The 22072-nt window shown below is 34.4% G+C and overlaps 2 protein-coding genes across 2 annotated transcripts in view; one reads left to right on the forward strand and one right to left on the reverse strand.

The window, feature by feature from the left end:
• The window catches only part of LOC132909683 (protein GDAP2 homolog), a 67881-nt gene extending 51596 nt beyond the window's left edge, over positions 1 to 16285 (reverse strand). Inside the window, exon 1 of the mRNA XM_060964631.1 lies at positions 15978 to 16285. The gene's annotated coding sequence lies outside the window, so the exon portion shown is untranslated. The remainder of the gene's footprint in view (positions 1 to 15977) is intronic.
• Positions 16286 to 17981: 1696 nt separating this feature from the next.
• Positions 17982 to 22041, forward strand: LOC132909488 (uncharacterized). The gene is made up of 9 exons (XM_060964345.1): positions 17982 to 18104; positions 18887 to 19018; positions 19108 to 19314; positions 19760 to 19975; positions 20301 to 20474; positions 20588 to 20787; positions 20848 to 21113; positions 21203 to 21362; positions 21904 to 22041. Exons 1-9 carry the CDS (start codon positions 17982 to 17984, stop codon positions 21908 to 21910), a joined length of 1485 nt encoding a protein of 494 aa, XP_060820328.1. The 3' UTR covers positions 21911 to 22041.
• Positions 22042 to 22072: the final 31 nt, after the last annotated feature.

The following is a 22072-nucleotide window of genomic DNA, read 5'->3' on the forward strand; positions in this document are numbered from 1 at the left end:
AAGAATCGGCGTTTTGAGAAAATCGAAAAAATTTGAATAAATTACTGCAGAAAGTTTGGAAGCATATGCATATCAGCATAAAGTGGGAGAAAGAAACTTTTATAAAGCGGAGAATTTCTGACAAAAATCGATTTTGAAAAAGTACCTGGTATTCGTCGAACTCCGCGTTAACTTTTCCATTAATTTTATTCTGTGTTTAAATGGAAAGTCCTTGTAAATTAATTGAAACATAATAACAATAATAAATAGGTACAAGCCTAAGTTTCAAGAGATTGTAGAAAGTGTTCTCGGCTTCCTACATAGATATGGTGTGAAATACATTGCATCATTTATGTAGAATGCAGTGAAGTATAAGTAGATAAATCCGATCATTATCAAACAATTCATACGTTACAGGTTACAGTCTATTAATATTTAGTACATGAAATAAATGTTCACATCGGTTTCATCTCTTTAATTAATCAGCTCTACGTGTATTATGTTTCTAGAATCCAATTAAGTTTTCGTAAGTAGATATGGCTGATCATAATCAGACATTCCATACGCTACAACTTATTAATATTAAGTACATGAAACAGATCTCTATTTCGGGTCCATTTTTGTGGTTAATTAGTTACGTTTATAAAAGTATGAATTTACCAAAACATTGTTGGTATATTTGCATAAATATTTTTCATTTATTAAATATTTGCGATAAATATTGTAACTTATATAAAATCAGATGAATCTCAAATTTAACCAATACAATCATAACCCTCGTGTCTCATTACAGTGCTAATGAAATTCCGAAGTGTTTTATACGACACATACAATATACAACATAGACGTAAGAGTTTTCTATGATAAACACACAGATACTTTCGTGAACCAATGATATATGAAACCTTGATTGATGTCGTACAAACAAATTTTTATTATAAATTTAAACATCCATGTTTAAATTGCAATTTCTCCATTGCGTTTCTCAATAACGTTATTATAAATCCTACACATTCTCGACTTGAACCGAGACAATGGCGGACGATCGCGAGAAAGTACGATCGAACAGAGGAACCGAAACGTGATCGAAGCTGAAGCGTTTGAATAGAATAAAATTTGAAGAAGGCACGTGGCACGTGACGTCGCTGATTTTCCTGCTACTTGTACTCTATTTCATCCTGGCCCGTTCCACCATCGTCTCCTTGTTACTCTTTACTCGTGCAAATTCCGCTCGTTTCACCTTTTATTCCGGAGGCGACGCGTGTCCCGAATGTCGCGCAACGAGGATCACCAGCTGAGACGAATTCATTCTGATCGATACGAGAGCGTCCGTGAAAAACACTGAATATTTTACGTGGAAACGTAGGCAGAAAGCTAACGCCCACGACGCGTTCAAATCGAAAGTGACGCCAAGAGAATCGAATAGAAATTATGAGATCCTCACCGGAGACGGAATTTTCTTTTCAGACATTGTAGTACCAATTGAATTTAATGGTTCGATTAAGATGAGAAATAGCAGACGAGATAGTGTCTTGGTGTTTGGCGAAGGGTATTTGGGAAATCGAGGTTAGAACGAAGAACATTCTTGGAATGGAATAATGTAGATGTCGTATATGAATAGAGATACCAATTGTAACAGAGCTTAGTTTGTATAATTTTTACATGTACAGTTTTCACATGATACTTGTATATGATATGATACATGTATGATACATGTATATGTCACTAAACCTGTTTAGAAATAACGCATGTATGTGCACAGAGAAATCAATCTAAGTGTATAATAAACTTCGGACAGTAAAATTTTTAGATGTAAAGCAAATGGTCGTGGTTGGGTGTAAATCTTATTAAACATATAAATTATAAAAGCTTACTGTTGAATATAAATGAATAGAAAGAGCGAATGTTCTGCAATATCGTAATAAAAATCCAAAACGACTACAAGTACTCTGAAAGTGTACTTCACTCTCGAATTAGTATCACCGATAAAATGTAAGTAAAATCCAAGATCAAGTGAAACAGAAAAAAAGACTATCGCCTTCACGAACCTCTTTGGCGAACTCGAGAAGTCGTAAATCGACGAACAAATAAGTAAACAAGTCAATTAAAAGCTCCGCTTCGAGACTTTCTCTCTTTCCATTCGACATTCTTGTCGTTTAACACGCTACGACATAACTATCGACGACAAGAGTATAAAACTTTGGTTTCAAAGGAATCAAATTGAAAGGGATATGCAAAATTTCATCGACGATTTAACTCTGATTAATAATTGATATTGCTTTTCCGAGGACAATCGTGTAGCTGTTGCCTCTGCACTTTGCGCTTGCAATTTGTTTCAGGTGTATTCTGACCAAGTAGATTGCAACGTCTACGAAATGAAGATGGCCCAAAACACAAGTGCAAAGTGCAAGTGCAACAGCTACACGATTGTCCCCGAAAAACCAATATCATGACCTCTCACAGTCGTGAAAGTTTGAAATCTAGGACAGCGATTCAATCGTACAAAAGAGCTACAGTCATTTCGAGCGTTAAATTAACCCAAAATTCAAATGAACCGCAAGTAAGTCATTGAGCGTGTTCGATAAATACGCTCCATTCGAATCCACCCACATCTTGAAAATATTTCAAACTCGTGCAAACGGAGGCATATTTTTGCCTATCCACAGGGACGAAACTCGATGATAATTAAAATATTCAATTTTCCGTGCTAACGCCGCGCATCCTGAAATTCCACGAGCGAGAAACGAAGGGGAACGAGGAAAAAGGGGTGGACGATTCTTTCTGTGTGCTCGTCCCCGTTCAGTGGCAGGTGCTCGAGAGAGCTCGAGCACCGCTTTCGAGAATCCTCTCGAGCAGCGAGGAAAAACGTCGTGAAAAACGGGAGGTCCGCTAATTGGAGAACAATCCGCGAGATGCCCTCGCCTGGAATGCCCTCGCGTTTGCTAAATTTTCGAAACCTTAGGAGATTTATGAACAGCCGTGAAATCAGGGATTACGCTAAGGCGATTTTATAGAACTTTTCTCTTGTAAGAAGATTTTTATCTTTTTGTTGTTTGCGGATCTAGAGTAGAGTAGTTTTTGAAATTCTTTCTAAAGTGCTAAAATAAGAGAGGATGGTAAAAAAAGCAATTATTTTTTAACGAATTACGACGTGAGTTATGTAAAGTGTTATAAAGTCCTTCGAAACTGTCACAGAGAGAGAGAAAGAGAAAAAAACTGAGAATAGCTCTGTTTTTAACCAAATTATATATGTATGTTACGAAAGCGCGTTGTATTCCTATTCTTTGAATTTTTCCACCAAAATTCATAATAAAGTTAACGAAGTTAATTATTATAAGGAATGTAAATGTTCTTTTACTTTTGAGTATTTTTTTAGCACCGATAAATTGGACGCCGCTAAAGAACACGTAAAATTCAAAAACGATATTTCCCAAGTTTTTCTTTGAGGTTAACAAGAAAATGTGTTCCGGGTCACTAATGAGTTTTGCAAAGCTGAAATAAAACAATTTCGAGGAATCCTCTTCCCCGCACAAATCCTCAGTTTTTGTCTATTTACTCTTTCAGAGAAGCACCCTTAGAACCCGTAATGAGTTCCACAAGAGACCGCAAAGATAAAAACTATTTGATAATCCTCTATTTTGAGGATCTTCCTCAACTTCTATCGGTAAATCCAAAAATACCTTCGACATTGCAAAATATTAGAATTTCCGCTTAGTTTGAAATTCCTTTCTTTTCTTTAGAAAAATCTCGCTTCAGATAGCCGTAGCACGCGAACGTTCTCTATGCGTTCAATATTTAACGAGTACATGGTAGCTCGTGTCTATCAAAAAACGTAAAACAAGCACAATCTATGGCTGCCTTTCGAAAGAACACGTATCCACAAGATATGTATTTAACGAAAAAAAAAAAAAAGAAAGAAAAAGAATGAGAAACAAAAAATAGTCGGACAACAGCGGTCATTTTATGGCTTCGTGATGCTGCAACTGGTTTCAACTGTGACTTTTCGAAACAAGGATGAAGCGGTTGAAAAGTATCATCATCAAAATTGCATTGAGAAAATCAAAAAGGGGAAAATACAGTGGCTGGCGAAGGTATTCGAACACCTGTAGTCATTTTTTATGAAACATTTTGAAATTTAATTAGCATTGTAACGGGGCACAATTGTCATAATTATATTGGTAAAGGTTGAAACAAGCTTGAAAATGATTATACCATATGTTTCAGATTGTTCCATGTTGTATACTAATCTTTTACTAAACATATATATGTATGTACGTTCGCAGTAAATATGCTGTAACTTCTATAGATATTTTCAGACTAGTTTCAAATTTTAGCAATATACCTAATAGCAGACGTGTCTCGTGATAATGCTAATGAAATTTCAAAACGCTTTACATAACACGTACAATATTTACGTGAATGTCTTCTATACTATACGTTCAAATATCTTTTTAAACCATTGCATGTTACAAAGGATTCAATGAAAACCAATATTTTTCTTTCTCTATAGTTTTATTGTTTTCATCAAAATATAACAAAAAAAGGGAATATCACGAATTAGAAAAGAATATTTTCTGTTTTTTCTTTTTTTTTTTTAAGACACGTGGCACTTTCTGTTTCGCGTTCGCATAAGGTACGCTCGTAAAGAAAATCGTATTTCAAGGTGTTGCTCGTAAAACTAAACTATTCTGAGAGTCGTGAAATGCTTATCCCATAAATAATGCTTCACTATCCCCACACATGCGAACATACTTTTTTTTTTATCTATTAAAGTCATGCGAATTTCAACAACTCGATCGAATCCCAATTTGACACGCGTCACATCCTCTGGTGAAATCAAGTTACTGCAAACTCTATCAAAATCATCTATTACATCGATCGTAATCTCGCGAACTTGGAAACTCCTGCAGCGTTTACCAGCAAATCAATTACAAATCATGTAACTCGGTTACAGTCACAAGGATAATCAGAACAGTATCAGATCGCCATTTAAACGTCCCTGATGTGACGAGACGTCTATGTCATTGGTATAGCATGATATAACGAGGTCATAAACTAAACTATCAAATAGTAATGTATGTAGAATGTAGTATAGAATATATATAGAATATATATATATGATACATATGTGTAGCGAGGATTTGTAATCATCGATAATTTTGCGATTAAGAAAATTATTGATAAAAATTCTACAACAGAATAGAATTCTACAAATTCTAAAAATTCTTCTTAACAATGTGTTAATTGAGCTAGCATTTCTAAAGTATCAACTCCTTTCTGTTGATATCAAATTAAATGACTTTTCTAAACCTACAAAAATATTCCAATTCTTTATTCAAACAACAAATTCTGATTCTCTCAAGATCAAATATCATATTCTGTTTTGACACTAAATTTATTCATCAAAACATGAAACTCGTATTAAAGAAGTCACGATGAAAAATATATGAAAAAATACATAAAACGAAGAATAAAAATTACTCAAATTCTGGAAGATGCACCGTTATGAATCTATGAAATTTCTATGAAAAATTACGAATTGATCATATCGATCATTCTGGTAGTACCAGTATTATGATCTTTGTATGTACAATGTTATCATTTGTCTATATACATCTGTACTTTGCTAATGCAATAGACACGTAACATATAAACCGTTATGTTATGTTGAATATACTCATACATAAAAGTACAAAGTATCGGTGTAAGCGAATAAATAAAGCGTCTATTCACAAATAAATTACTTCCTGTTTCATTATAATCGTATGCTATAGCTTGAACGTCGCATTGTCAATGTTAACCGTAGTTCTTCCCTCCCTTTATATTTAGAATGCTGCTACATTTGATACATTTGATACAACCAACAAGGTTAACAGTTTATTGTATTCCCGCGATAATTACTATCACACAAGTAACAAAACTTTTTCAAATGGTAGCACATGAAATGTTTTATCATATCCGAAAAATAATACGCGTAAGTGTTGAGCACAATAAGAAGAATAATTTATAACTAACAGTATTTCTTTCATACGGAAGAGAACTACAAATATTAATAACTATATTAAGAATTGGAAAACCAGGAAGAGAAAGTGATTGAGAGATACGTATTTTTATAGTTATATACACATATATTAGATGCTAACTATAAAAATACGTATCTCTCAATATAAAATATACTAACATATTAAAAGTCTTTACAAATCATATATAACATCTATAGAAATATTTATTTTCCAATATATAACGTAAAGCACATTGACTTCGTATAAAAAATTTCTTCAAACCTTTCCAACCAAAATCTCAACCCCTCGCGTTCCCATATTTCTCCTAATTTCTTTCTGCGCGTAAATCATGGTTTGTCCGACTATCAATTTTATAACTTGACTCTATTGTGACTGTAATAGTACCACAGATAATCGGCAATATTCGTTGCAGTATCAACTCTCATCCATTCAAATTTCAATTAGCCACGTTCACAACCCCCCGGAGTCTCGACTTTATCGAGCTCTTCTCCCGTCGCAGTTCTTCGTCGATTTAAGGATTCTTAATGGACTCGAGAGGATACTCGTTGCATTGCGAGGCCATCAGTTAATACAAGAAATAATGCGCGACCTAAATCGCACGTGAAAGATGTCCTGGTCCCGAAGACGGTTTTAAGGATTCGACGCGATCCAACGCGCCATGCCAAATGATCGCGCGAATGAAGCGCAAGTTGGCATAGAAAGGTCGAGTGGCAGACCGCATGGAAGCGTAACGTCAGAACGTTGACCCGACATTTCCCGAGGAATGTTATCAAACCGGTATCGATTACATGCTGGAAAACCCCTCAATATGCTCGGCTCGGCTCGGCTCGGCTCGCGGTCATTCCACGGCTTCGAAAGCTCCTTAGATCGTCTGGTTGTCTCGTGTGTTAACGGAACGATGGTTTTACAGGTGCACCGCTTTTCTTTCTATAGGTTAGAAGTTAGAGGCTCTACGTTTGTTGTCTGAGCGAAGTATGTATGTACAGTACCGGTTAAAAGTTTGCAATCACTTTTTCAGGTGTATTTATATTGTATATCTTGTTGATTTTGTTATTAATGTATCAAATAAAATTTGTTTTAGGAAAAAATCGTCTAGTGTGCTAATAGAATTTTAGAGTGACCCCCTTTTTTTCATGCTTTTAGACTCAATGAAACGCGCAGTGATCTCAAAGTTTTGATTTTTGTATAATAGACTTTTCTGGGAGTTTGGTGAGACAACGCTAATTTTATAGGGAGCTATGTAAGCCACATTTTATATTTTAATTGAATATGATATAATATTTATAAAGTTTTATCAAAACAACTCTTAGTTTGTTAATGATTAATACTTGGGTTCGAGCATTTATATTTTACGTGAATTTCTTGTTTGAGCAGAATGTGATGGATTTTTAGAGGCTTGATGGAATAATTTGATTTGAGTTAAATTAATTAAATCTAGAATATTTCATTTTAACTTATTTTATATACATATAGATCATCAATAGAATATTCTAAATAACCTAAAATAATATCAAATCTATTCGAATATTGTGGTTATCAACAAACCAACAATGCGAACCCAGGATTTATCATTTTGGTGCACAATTGCGGTCGAAACGAAGGAGCTGTTATCGTGGAGCACAGTTATTAAGTTGTATTCAACACGCCAACTCTGATAACTGTGTAGTATACTTTGATAGCTAATATAATGTACAAAATCATATTACACTGTTTTATCCGCCTTTTTGTAATCAAATGACATATACCGTCAGAGATAACGCCCAAATACTCCTAATCAATAATATAATACATGTACGTATAGTATATATGTACGTAAAGTATGTACTTAGTTATTTCTTTTTCTCTTTTTCTTTTTTAAACATCATCTGCATCACGTGACAGAAGTGGTCTCCACTACGTTACTACGCAATTCGTCGTGACATTCGTTTATACACCACACCCACGCAATAAAGCCTCCGTCATCGAAAGCATAGTAATCTAATCATAATCCTTTCCACTCCAAAATTTCTTACGATATCAACCACAGTGACTTTAATATATTTTTACAGTGGAATGTTTTTAATCTTTTAAGTATTGAAGGAGCTGCTGCGATAAAGACTCAGCTCCGTATTCTAGTAATCTGAGTAAACCTAATCCAAAGCAATATCAAAGCAAGCAATACCAAAGCAATCCAAAAAATCAGTCAAATTAATTTTTTCAAAATTAATTCTATTACATATTTATAGTCAATTAATATTCGTAACGATAAATTTCTTCACTTTTGGATATGAAACTTATACCTCTCTTTCTCTTCCAATAAACACGATTTAAATATCGTAGCTGTGTCTCCTTATTGCTACAAACCTTCCAACTTCGATTTCAATTGAAAAAGATTATAGATAGATACCTGTAAAAATATTTGCCCTCTGTTCTTCGTTTCTTATTATCAGAAATAACGTGAAATATCAATTGTCACAGTATCAACGCCACCGTAGCACAAAAGCTTAACAGAACCTATTATCCCATCGTCGCATTGTAACGAACCAAATTACCCCATTTGGCGGAAAATTTCTCGAATTCTCTCGAAAAGCCCGCTGCCTGGTGAACCTGGTATCAAGAGATATCGATCCACTGTCAGTGACAATGTCGATTCGCCATAACCAGAATAGCCAACGGAAAGCCCTATCTACCATTTCAAAACATCCGTGAAAATATGGAGTTTCGTAATTTTTTCTCCCATTTTTGTTTTTCTTCAATTTGGAAAATCTGATCATCATTTCATAACAAGATACTATGCATACGTATATAGTCAGACGTAATTATTATACATCTCGAATAACGACAGTAATTTGAAACGTATATCGAGTTCCGAGAAACCTACTTTGAAGAAATACACGATGTTTTAAAGAAAAGACATTTCCAGTAAAATTACACGAAAAGTAATTAAATCAGATAAATTAAAAACACGGGTTCTCGAAATATTTCAACATACGTACCTCGAAGGAATGACGATATTTTTAGCTAGATCCTAGCGATTTTAATCAAAAAGAGGGCAGAATAATACTATACATCGAACAATGCTCGATAGTTGCGTATAATAACGGGCTCGAAGTGAACGAAGAGAGGAAGAAAGAGATACGCATGACCTGAATTACGAAATCGTGGCCGAGCAACGGGGAATCGAGCTCGCCTTCGACAGAGCTTCCGTGCGTTCGTTGCATTCGATACACGCGGGTCCGCTTAAATAACTAATGGCTGGAGAAGGGTGGAAACCGGTGCACGCTTCCGTCGTGGAATCCGACACAGCGGATATCCGAGAACGACACGCGAACCGCGTTCGATATGGAAACGTGATCGAAAGAATCGAAACGCCACTGCGACATGCAAATTCGCGAACAAAGACGTCCCATAGCGCAGCTTGGATCGAAGTGGATGCAAGATTGGATGTACTCCAATGGCTGAATCGTTTAACGGGGCATTTGATAGCCTTAAAGGATGTAAAGCTAGAATAGAATTGAATATATCGTGAGTGTTCGGGTAGGATTAAATTTTTTAAAGCTTAACAGCTAGGTAGATTTGAAATATTGCGTCGTATCGGTGTATCGGGTGTCTGTTGAATTTTTCTGAGTCGATAAACTATATTAAGAGGATTAATTCGTTAACTGGTTCGTCGTCTAACGACGAGTTTCTATAATAATGTAACTGAAGGTTAGGTTGCGAGTTAGGTATGCTTTAGTACTGGTAAATGTAAGTTGACTCTCCAACAGAATAAAGTTAACTTCAACGAAACTATGCTCCGTTTGTATAAAATAATTCTAGGAAATTCGTAATATAATAGAAATATGTAAAACCGAACAAAAGTTGAAACAAATAACACGTGATTTTCTGTAGCGCGTTTCACGAGATCAAAGTTTCATCAGAACCAACCTCGACGCTTCCAACAGCCAGATTATACCAAATTACGGATAATGTTACAATTTGCTATCGGAGCCATAGAATCTTTATTTTAATCACGAACAGTCGAGTAATTTTGGGTATTTCGTTGATACAGTTATACGCATATCATATACACGTATAGTGATACGCTATTGAAGATGCAACATGGTGGAACGATGAAATTTGTTAATTAATGCCACGTCAAACTACGATGTATATTGGTACGACTCGAGTGGAGCGACTGATAAAGAGGGTCGATGTAAAGGCGATGTAAAGCGTGCTTGGCCGAAAATGCATGACCCAAATTATCAACGCGCGACCCCTATATCGCGTCGGATCGACTGGCGCAGATGGTTAACCCGCAGCATCTTGAGAATGAACCGCGGACATTTAATTTCTACCGGTTGGCTCGTTTAACGCGAACCCTTAATTATCACAGTGTGGAAACACGTCTATCTACACAGCCGATCGGGTCGACCCTTTGGCAAACGAGCGAACTTCCTTTGATAACGAAGGACACCTTCTTTCACGAGAAGTTGTGTAGCGTACAAGTGAAAGTATCGTTAATTAATGAGATAAGCGAAGGACACGAGAGAATGATGAAAGCCGAAGTTAGAATGCAGAGAAGTTTGCAGATACTAGATATTTAGATAGTGTTTATAATTCTTTTCGAATTGCAATTCCCTTTTGTAATAGTCAAATAACTCGTAGTTCTTCCTTTCATTTTTATTTTAAAAAATGTCTTCACTATGGTAAAGAACACACATTAAAAGTATATTTTTTAAAATATAACTCGATATTTAACCAATATTTTTCTCAGGTTACAATTTTGATATATATATGACATTCAATTAACTCCTTCCATTAACTTATTTTCAAAGTTTCATATTATTATAATTGTATTCTTTATTCCTGATTACCGTGGTTTCATTCCATTGCTATTCCAATGCTATCTTATATAGTATAGTAATATCTAATGATGTGATAAATTGATTTACAAAAAGTAACGTGTAATAATAACTTTAGTCAATGTTTAACTTTGTAGAATAAATCTGTATCTCAATGAGATCGAACATACTAGATGAATTTAGTAATCTTTTTAAATACTATCTCAAATGTTATCATTATGCTCAAAATGATTGTAAAAACGTATTTGCATTTATAACAAAATATTCCACAGAAATAATCACAATTAAATGAACTGCACCACCTTTAGAAAAAAACATTTTGCAATTGCTTTAGTGTTCAACTCGTAGATTAAAAATCTAAGGTTTGGAAATTTCAGTGAAATATTTGCCCAATTAACGTTTCAGCAGGTTTATCAGGAAATTCACGAATTCGCAAAGAAAGTAGTTTCTAATCAGAAATTCTGGAGCAAGGTTACGTAATGAAGGATAGGACAGTTCATATGTTTAGGATTCTTTAATAAAGAATTTCGTAACTTCCGTTTAGACAGACAGCTCACGAGACACAAGATTTAATTTATTCGGGAACCGTCACGAAATTAGAGTTCTCTGTGACGCAGTTGAATATAATCTTACGCGACGTACAGAAAGAAGCTTCGTTCGCTTCGAATTACCGCGAACTCGTCGAGACTTCCGTTATAGAACCAAAAGCAAGTTTCACTGGCACGTACTTTGTATACTTATTAAACTGACTCTTCACAATGTTACTCCATTACCATAAATACTATAGGAAACTTATGACTCGCCTTTATACTCGACTACAACGAAATTCTGAAACTTCCAATAAATTTCAATAATAAAACCTTTTACTAAAATATACGAGGGGCTCAGTAGTAACATGATTCGAGCATATATGCTTTTGCAAAAGCGAAATAAATACGTATTTATCTTGTAAAATATCTTGTTATGAATTTCCAAACTTGTGAATAATAAATCTGACATTTTGATAATATACAAACTTTTTATTAAAGCATCACCTCATAACGCCTCGTACAACGTATATAATTTGTCAGGAAAGTACATACTTAACCAAGATACATATGTAGAACATTCAATCTAAAGCATTTAGGCAGTAAAAGAGAAAGTTTAAAAGGAGGCTATTTTTCTACAGACTATTTATTATTCTATTCCGCAATGATGATCCAATAATTTGAAAATAAATTAGATTCTATTAAACATGATACTTTAAGAGTTGGATACAAATTGCTTGTTATTACTAGATACTTTTATAACCGGTTGTATGTTACGTACATCTAGTTTGTGCTAAAGAGATTTGTAATTCTGCTTTGTCATTGATTACTATATTACATCCATCTGTATATCATCTTCAAGTCATTATGCAAATGTCTATTGCATGATATTACGTAGAATTTTCTTAAATTCTCTTTATTTCTGTGTACTTAATGTCGCGCCAAATTCTTGTGTTTTCGTAATTCAAGTGTTAAAAGATCAACTTCATGCACGATTTTCTTCACTGAAAGTTTTCATTACTTGAATCATTTTTCCTCCGGTCTTTTTTACATACAGTATTTTAAAATTACAGCATGTACCATACCAAGAAATATCCACTTCGTTTTAAATTATGAAGAAAATCATGAAATTTTCAACGACTTACGACAAAAAAGGAAAGAAAAAATGAATTTCCATTGATTGGATTACTCGAGTTCTTTCATGTGACTTACAAAACGTAACGCTTCAGTATTGAATGGCTTCAACGACAGAAATAGCTGGAAATAGCTCGTCAGGATCCGGTTTTACGACTTTTTATCTTGGTTTCGCGGCTAAAAGCCCAAGGTCTGAAACGACGTCGGAATAATTTACGTTAACTTCCTAAATCTGGAACCGGCCTCATGGAACCGTGTAATTGAATGGTTCGATCTGCACCCTGTCATGCTCCGATTATCGTTCATTGTGTCCCGATTGACTCTGGGATATCGAGCTTCGCGATACACGTCCACGCTTTTTAACTCCTTCGCGCTCGATTCCATTATCAGCCGATATGTGACAGAGGTGTTTTAGCGATCGGATTATCAAACAGGCGACATGACGTCGGTTATCACTTTGAAACGTGAAAAGGCTATAAAAAGAAAGAAGAAAAAAAAATGGGAAAGAAAAATGGAGCTCGTAACGTCGTTTGATAGATACTTTTCGAAAGAAAGATTTTAATTTAGTTGATAGTAAAAGGTCTTTGAGTCGCGTGACGTGAAAATGTTCAACGAAAAAGCTGCTAGATTATTGTTTTATCGGAGCAACGGTCTTTTTAGATAACTGCTGTGATTAGAGATAGAATGGAAAAGATTTATACGAGATTCGAAAAAAAAGGTCACAGAATATTATTGCACTATTATAGAATTCTTTGATAAAAAGGAAAAAAGAATTATGAATCTTCCGAATATTTCATAGAATATAAATTTCACGGTACAATAGTTGTCTCTCTAAAATATCAATTTCTAAAAGACTTTCTAGGAATATTTCTTATATGTATTTAATTCTTCTTAAAGAAGAAAATAAATGTTACAAAAGCTTTTCTTCGCTGAGTGCAACGATATAGTCTACATTTTCGATTCTGTTGATTGTGATTCTAAAAATTTCACGATCAAAGCTAATTATCGATAGAATATCATTTTTTCGAATTAATAGTTTGTATTAATCATAGTGTTTCCACAAGCTTTAGGTGTATTACAGGCTATTACAACAGCAACGTCGCTTTTGTTCGATTCATGCAGCGTACAATGGTGAATACTCTTTGCCAGGCTCCATTGTAAGACTTTCTGAAAACCTTAATACATGAATGTAGTCCATCGAACTTTTGAAATGGAACAAGAGGGAGACCTCGAAGTTTACCTAGGTAAATGTGCAACTAATTGACCCGATTACCGTTATTCCTACGTTCTATTCTTTCATTGGTATATCGTGGGATGATCTGGTATCTGATTCTTTTAAAATTACTTCCAGGTTACGATATATCGAAATATAAGACTTGAAAATTTATGAAATATTCAAAGTATTCGATCAGGTATCTGATTGCTATCATCAGAAGGTAATATAATTTCTTCGCCGTTAATTAAAGCGAGTTTTAAAAACCGCTAATGGAAATACCACGTCTTAATTCTGAAAATAACACGTCCCACGTGCAGTAGTTGAAAGAATTTTGTCTTTCACATGAAATATTCATGTAACTTTAAAGCTGATTAGTTATAACAAAAAACTTAAACTTGAAAGTATTTCGACGTGTTTTTAACTAAACGCATGTTCCAACCAAATATTCTCCGTACGATTTAATCTCCTAAATCATAGTACAATTCGTAAATATTTTCTATTTAACAAAAGGAATTACATCAAATTATTCATAATTTCAATAGTAAAACCAGCCATTTGAACCATGCGTTTTTCCATCTTTTTTAAAATAATGTATTTGAGTTAAATGACTTTAACTTTCTTATACATTCTGAATGTAATCTAATCTTTTAAGCCACAACAAACCTCTAATTACTAAACGGAAAAATACGGCTTTTCATTTCATTACATAATCATATTTAACATAACCTGATCAAAAATATATCCGATACAATGTAATCTAATTGTAGGTCATAATATCAAAATCTTAATTATTAAATAGTGAAAATTTCGATCTCTTATTCGATTAGAAATAGATTTACTTTTAAGTTACATTAAATAATTCGAAACTTTAATTTCAAAAGCATTTATTTAAAACATATCTATCACTCCATTCTTTTCACATTTTCTAACAAAGTTTTCTAACAAACTTTATTTTATAAGACACATACGGTCCCAGTGAACTAATGGATTTATGATAAAACAACTAAAAAATAAAAGTAGTGAAAAGCATTTAATCTATACGAAATATGCACGAAATCCTACTATTTATAATGCAATTCTATTTATTACGTAACAAACGTAAAAATATAACCTATAACCAACAGCCAAAAATCGAAGAATTCTTCAGAATGATCTTTCAAACGATGTTTCTCGAAATTCTCTCGTTCGACCTATCTTAACCTAGTTTCTTCTGACTGAATCAGCTGACGCCTATCGGTAAAACTCTTTTCACATTCGACAGTTGATCGTGAAGGAGCACGTTGTAAACAGGGATCGGTGCACAGCTGAGAGGGGAACGAGCGGATTGGCGCGAAGACGACGAATACGAGACGGAGAATGCACGACAGGAATTATCGACGCGCGCGGCTCGAGTATACCGCTATACCAACTGTACGATCAAGGTCGCGAGCGAGGGTCTTCCGCTGTGTACATTTAGGCAGTCGATGGAAATGCTTAAAGATACCGTTATTCCGCACTAATTTCGAAAATCACTCTTCTATTCTAATCAATAAAAGAATACCTTACAACAGGCTCCAGCGAGGAGGAGACACTCAAATTTATTGAACACTCGAAAGCATCGACGTTGCTCTTATCTAGATTTCGATCACCTCTTATACAATCATTTTTAACACTCAAACTATAGAATTTGTTATGTATACTTACATGTTCTATACAGATAATTGTAATTAGAACGGTACAATGAAAATAGATAGTTATTTGAACAAGAGACAAAATTAATTTGGTTAAAAATATCTATGTGTTTTTACTAAATATACATTAAAGAAATCTGATACTTGTAACATTGATAGGTTTGATACTCTAGTGTTAAAGAATAGTAACGGAAGGGACACGCGTATTTGGAAAGTCTGTCAGGAAAGGGCAGCATCGATAACGATCCGCGTCTCGAGCAGCGCGCCTCTGATAATCGAGTTTCTGTCAGTCTGCTGTCAAATATTCGTCGGTCAGTTGGAGTAGCAAATATCACGCAATATCCTAACCGTGAATTTTCGGATAAGTTTATACGACATATACAGTGTAAGGTGCTAGTTAACCTAAAATAAGGAAGGAAGGAATCAAGGATTGTTTGTAAAGAGTAAGTAGTTCATGCTCAATCGACACGTAGAACGTAAGATTTGTGAATGTGTGACGGGGAATTTTTCATGAAATTCTGTGAACGTGATGAGGGCACGAGAGAAAGCGAGATGGAGGAACCGCGTGCTTAGTCGCGCCGACGCATCGTTTACAGCTCACTCACCTACGAATCGTCCGCCTATCAGTGCGGCCAAAGTTGGACTAAAATGCTGTCTCAGGTGCTCGACAGGTTCTCCGTGCCACTTGGTTGGTGTCTCTCGTACTTAAGTCCGTCGATGCCTGCCGATCGTCTCGAGTTAACGTTCACTGTCTCCTCTTCGTAGAAACGTCACCTCCGTTTCTTTGTCGAGCTGGTCTCGTGAGCGCAGCTCCGAGCGAAAACCCGCCAAGAGGTTCGGGTATTTCGTCGCATTCGTGCACGAACAGTAACTGACGGCCTTGTCATCGAAGCGATCAGTACGGCACCTGAGCGCGCGTACGCTCCAGCAAGCCGACTCGTGCGTTGACCAATGAGAGCGCGATGTGAAGAATATCGCGCATGCGCGCGATACTCACAGAATGGCGGCAGCTTTCGAACTTGTGGTTTATTGAATGTTCATGTTTAACCATTCGAACTTATTGCAAAAAGAAATTATATCAATATTATCATGGGTGGAAGTTCATAAATGCTTGTTATTTAAATTTTGTATTATTATTTTTATTGTTAGATGAAAATTGTTTAGTTAAATAATAGGATGGTATGTAGTGCTAATTTGGAAGATGTTGATAATCATTGATAAGGATAATGAGATATAGTTCTAGTAAATTAGTTAGTAGGTTTTCGTGTTTCTCTTTCATGGAAATTGATTATTTAATATTTAGAGGAAGTCATGGGTGGAAATTTACTGCAATATACCTTTTTTAAATTGAAATATTGATAAAATTAAACAAATGAAATTATGCATTTTATTAATATTCAATCATTATTAAAAAATTCGCTTGAGATGAAATTTCATCTATGATAGCCTTCAAGCATTAATTTGTGCAATAACAATTTTCGACAGTTTATCGATAATCCTCGTTTTTTGCGTTTAATTTAATTACAATATGTACGTATCTCTATAAATAATCTCCCTTGGTATAAAGTATAGGTTATTATAAATGTACGTATTTAAATTTGTAACATTTGTTTTTAATGACATATTCTGTATATATGTTTAATTGTTATATTGCATAGCAATGCAAATTATTTGAATAAAGGAATGAATTTCAAGAATAAATGTGTTTTAATACCAATATATATATTGTATATTTATGATATTTATTTATAATTAATAACGCAGCAGATTGCAGTTAGAGAATAATTTGCATGTAATAAGTTTATTAATTCCTCCCTCATGAGCACAGATAAAATATATCATAGATCTAAAACCCAATGTATTTTTGCTGCATGATCTCAGAACTTGAGAACCATATTACCACTCTTCTATCATTTCCAACGTTATCAATTCAGCATAGAAAGAGATGCCAACGCTACCAATGGTTAGAACTGAAATCAAACATGGAAAAGCTACTTGTGCATCAAAATATACTACCCACAACACAACATCCCTTATTCTATAAATCTAGCAACAGATTCTTTTACGTTTATTAAATTTATCATTTCTGGCAGTTATGTTAAATATAATCTGTAAATTTATAATTACAAATTATAGGAAACATAACAAAATTGATGACCTTTTCACGCTTATTTTAAATTTCGCGTAATGAAAAATGGTATATCAGATACGCTCTATTTCGTTCATGATGTAAATTTTGACGACTACTCGTACTTCGCAGCCAGATGGCAGTTGCTGTCTGTCTTATTCTTTCTAATTGACCATGATATAAATTACGATTATACGATATGTATAAAAAAATGTTGTACATTGTATCTATTTTAACAAGATATAGAATATAAAATCTATTTCTAAATATCCATTCACTGAATTGAATTTATATTCATTATTAATTTAAATTACAACGTCAATTAACTGGACCGCAATTCTTTTGTTTGTTATTTTCCCACCTCAATGATGGTTTGATCATCTCATACGAAGTAATGAGTACATTTTCAATTCAACTGTTTCCAAAGCGATCTGTTAATCTCTCCTTTGGACCTGTCTTTCTGTCGTAAATATTCATGAAAATGTATTGCTGTGTACGTGGCACGTTTCACTGTCAGTATATCAATGGAGTTCAGTTTAATAAATTAAAAACGAAATATAGAACTGACGAGGATATAGTCGTATATTACACGATACAAGATAGAGTGAGTGAAGGCTTATCGATCGTTTGCACGGGCAATTAATTTCTCGCTACATAGTGCATTATTACGGTAATCAAATTTTTAAGATTCATACCTCAACACGTGATTGGATCGGAATTTTTCCAAGAGGATGGAGCAATCTACAACAATACCTTACCTTCGAATACATAATTCTATCACCTAAGACGGCGACCTTGACCAACCGCAGTGTCATGTTTTTACATACTTTTCATCGAGAGGTTATTAAATATTGCAAATAAGAATACTGGTAGAAATTCAATAATTCTCATTATTTTAACATAATTTGAAAAATAAGGACATATTTACATCTATATTAATTAGTAGGTTACGTGGATATTTATGCAAATTCAAATTTTTGTTTCGACTTCTAAATTTTATAATGATTGCTTTTTCTTGTATATTTATGCGCATTGTGTGCAACTGTACATTTTTATACATTTAAATTTCCTATAAATATGTAAATATCCATAGTCTGCTAATTGGAAAATGCAAAGGTATGGTAACTCGCTAGAAATCTTAAGAAATTATTCCAAATTATCCTTAACATCCATATTTTGATAAAAATAATTTTAGTAACAAATAAACTTTCGACTTATCCTTATTTACTTTTGATTTAATAAACATTGCTACCTTAATAATCGTTAATTTGCTAAATCTTTAAATTAATTAAATCCTTGTAATTTACATTTTATTAATACCATCCTAATAATTCATACTCTTATCAATTCTCCATTTTTGCTGACTTTATTTAAAATTCTACGCAGGCATTGCCAAACGTCGATTACCAGTTCGTTTACGTGAGCAAAGAAATAGAAATTCTGGGTACCAGCTCATATTTCCGTTTCATCGTCATCCCGAATCTTCGTGCCATCGATCGAAACTTAAATACGCCGAATGTAAGTCGCACGCTGTAATAGCAAATTCGTAATATTCGCTCGGTTGATGAAGACGTATCCCATTGCTAAGAATCGAACGGAATTTTCAGCGTGGCGTCGACAACGTTCACGACGCGCATGATGGTCATCCGGCATTGATCGTGTCACCGACAACAAGCAACGTGGGGAAAATACTTAGATCTAGCAAATCGATCGACAACTTCGTCGAATCTCATCGAACGTGTCGGTCGTTTGCCGAACACAGCCAGAGAACGTGTCGATTCTGTTCGAAATCGGTGTCATTTACAACAAATAGGGTGAGACAATGGTCATTGTTTATACCTTTATTTCTGACATATTTTCATTTAGTATTTTTATTTCGTTAAATTCCCGTTATTCAAGAGAAATAGGGCGAGACAATGATTACACATTAAACCTTCGTTTCTCAAATTCTTTTATTTGGTATTTTTATTCTGTTAAATTCGTATCATTAACAATGATCGTATTTTGAACGTTCGTTTCTTAAATTCTCCTATTTAGCAATTTTATTTTATTACCTATACTTGGTACGTAATTTCATCAAAATATAACGCGTCTCGAGGTTTAGTTTCGTTGGGAATTATACAAATATACACCGAGAGTTATACAACTAGAAATACCGAAACAATTCGGTATAGGAAATTGAAATTTTGACAAGGTTTCGATTCTCGAAACTAAGTTAATGGAGTCGCAATTGTCAGAACAATGTTTCGACATTGCCAGGTTCAGTTTCTGATGTTGCATAATGAGCAGCTAGTAGCAAGGATGGGCCGTCTGACACGCGATTTGGAGTTAACGGAAGCGGCTGTAAAAAGTGAAAAAATGGCACAGACAGTGTTGACAAGGAGGTTGCAGGCTTACGAGACGTTCGTCGCGGATATGTTCAAGTGCTTAAATCTAAGAGGAACCGTGAAGATTCTGGATAAAACGGGGCAAGAGGTGTTAATCTAATTCTTAATCCTTTTTCATTTTGTATTAATTTTTTCATTGCTTCTATTCCGATTCGATTAATCGAAAATGATATGTTAAAGCAATTGAACATGCAAATATAATTTAATATCGAATAACGCGACGGTGACTGGCGCCATTAATCTCATTTCTTCTTCATTAGAATGTAAAACAGATTAAATGATAAACCGTGTAGGGTTCTATCAAGTGGAGAATGTTAAACTATTGGTGCAGTTAATACAGCTAAATCATTTGCGAGCAAACTTTCATTCTTCTTCTTATTAAAATGGACAAATAATGGTTATTATCGATTCAGATCATCGTACAAAAAGTAAAACCAAAGAACTTACCACCGATGCGTGACGAGACAGGTGACAAGCCTGTCCCTATTCTGGAAGTCTCAATGTTGAATCAATCTTCCGAACTTAAAGAGTGCAACGATGGATCAACGACGAATATAAATGAGATGGAGAAAGTTCCTCGAGTATCGGTAAGATTTATTTCACACAAAATATTGTTACAAAATTACGAGAAATTAATATGAAAAATTCTTAACGATAGAATCAGAAAATAATTATACATATAAAATAATAATTTTCGTAGAATTTCTGCGAAACAGAGGATAACGAAGAACGCGTAGCTCTCAAATATTTCAAAGACGATGGATTCTCTGTGAAAAAAGAGCAGAATGAGAACAAGAAAAATTTTGAAATTACTTTATCCGTAGAAGAGGGACAGTCTCGGTTCAATAAGGAAATCTTGATATCGGAGGCATCGATTAAGAAGGATCGTGAGGAACAATGGTAAGGAAAGGGTTGAACCGCAGATTGCAAATCCAGCAGCGTGTTGTTTAATAATTCCAGCGATTCTTACGTAACGAAAGAGGCCACGGGCACAACAAACCAACGAGGAGATGAAATATGCACAGTCAACAGTAAGATCGAACAGCCTAACGGTGTCGAGGACGAATCGGAAGACGGTAAAAACATTGTCTATGACGATAAAAAAATCGTGAAAGAGCTCGATTCCTTGATAACCGGAGATTCTTCAAAATGCTGCTGCGACTGTCATTTAAACATGTCGAAAACGTGTAGCTCCAACAAGAGGTTTGATAACGGTAACGTAAATGGTACGGTATATGAGTAACGTTTATTATACGTATGTATATTGACAATGATATTGTATGAATCTTCATTTTATTGATTTGTCTTTTTAAAGAATGGGCGCTTCAATGTGAATGTGACTTGAAAGTGTCGGATGGGATGTATCAGATGATTGATAATTACGCGGAGAACCAGTGCACTACGAGGGAAGCGACGAAGGGTGGTTTGTCCGCGATTCTGATTAAGGGTAGAAATACGAAATTTGCTGTTATCAAGTAATGACTGTTTTCATATTAATTAACATGCGAATCTTTCAATTGCTGAAATTCAAGTGCCAAGCTTCAAGTTTAAAATTTCTGTCTCAAATTTTCACAGGGTGGTCCACCTAACTTTACTATTTGCAATATCTTGCTTGTTCTTAATAATGTTAAAAGTTGTTTGAGGTATAAGTCGAATGATTTAAAGGTTTAAAAATGGTTCAAAAAATTAATATTGTCAAAAACAAAGGAGATATTCTAGGTGATAAGAGTAGGTGGGCTACCCTGTATAAACGAATTCTTACGAATTATTTCTTAGTGATTTTTAAATACGAAATTAAAAATTTGACGTATTATGCTATAAGATAAATAGGAAAATTTTTAAAATTACTTTTCAATGAATTTCAAATTTTATATAAATATTATACCATAAGGTACATAAACGAATTCCCAAAATATTTTTCAGTGGACTTACACCAACACACGAGAAAAAAGCCCCTATATTATAAGAAAACAAACGCATCATAGCATGAATCACAGCCGTAAATACATGTTGCAGGTATTAACGTACAAAATCAAATGGATTCTCAACAGCGAGATCACTCTTGCGATATCTATCATCGTTGTCGTCTTAATTTGCCTTGCTTCAAGCAATGATTTAGCTGGCGCTATCGATGTAAATAATAAAACGTGTAATCCTGAGGATGATCGTCATTAATTGTTACATT

Source organism: Bombus pascuorum, chromosome 8 (assembly GCF_905332965.1).
Source record: "Bombus pascuorum chromosome 8, iyBomPasc1.1, whole genome shotgun sequence".
In the NCBI taxonomy this organism is placed as follows: domain Eukaryota; kingdom Metazoa; phylum Arthropoda; class Insecta; order Hymenoptera; family Apidae; genus Bombus; species Bombus pascuorum.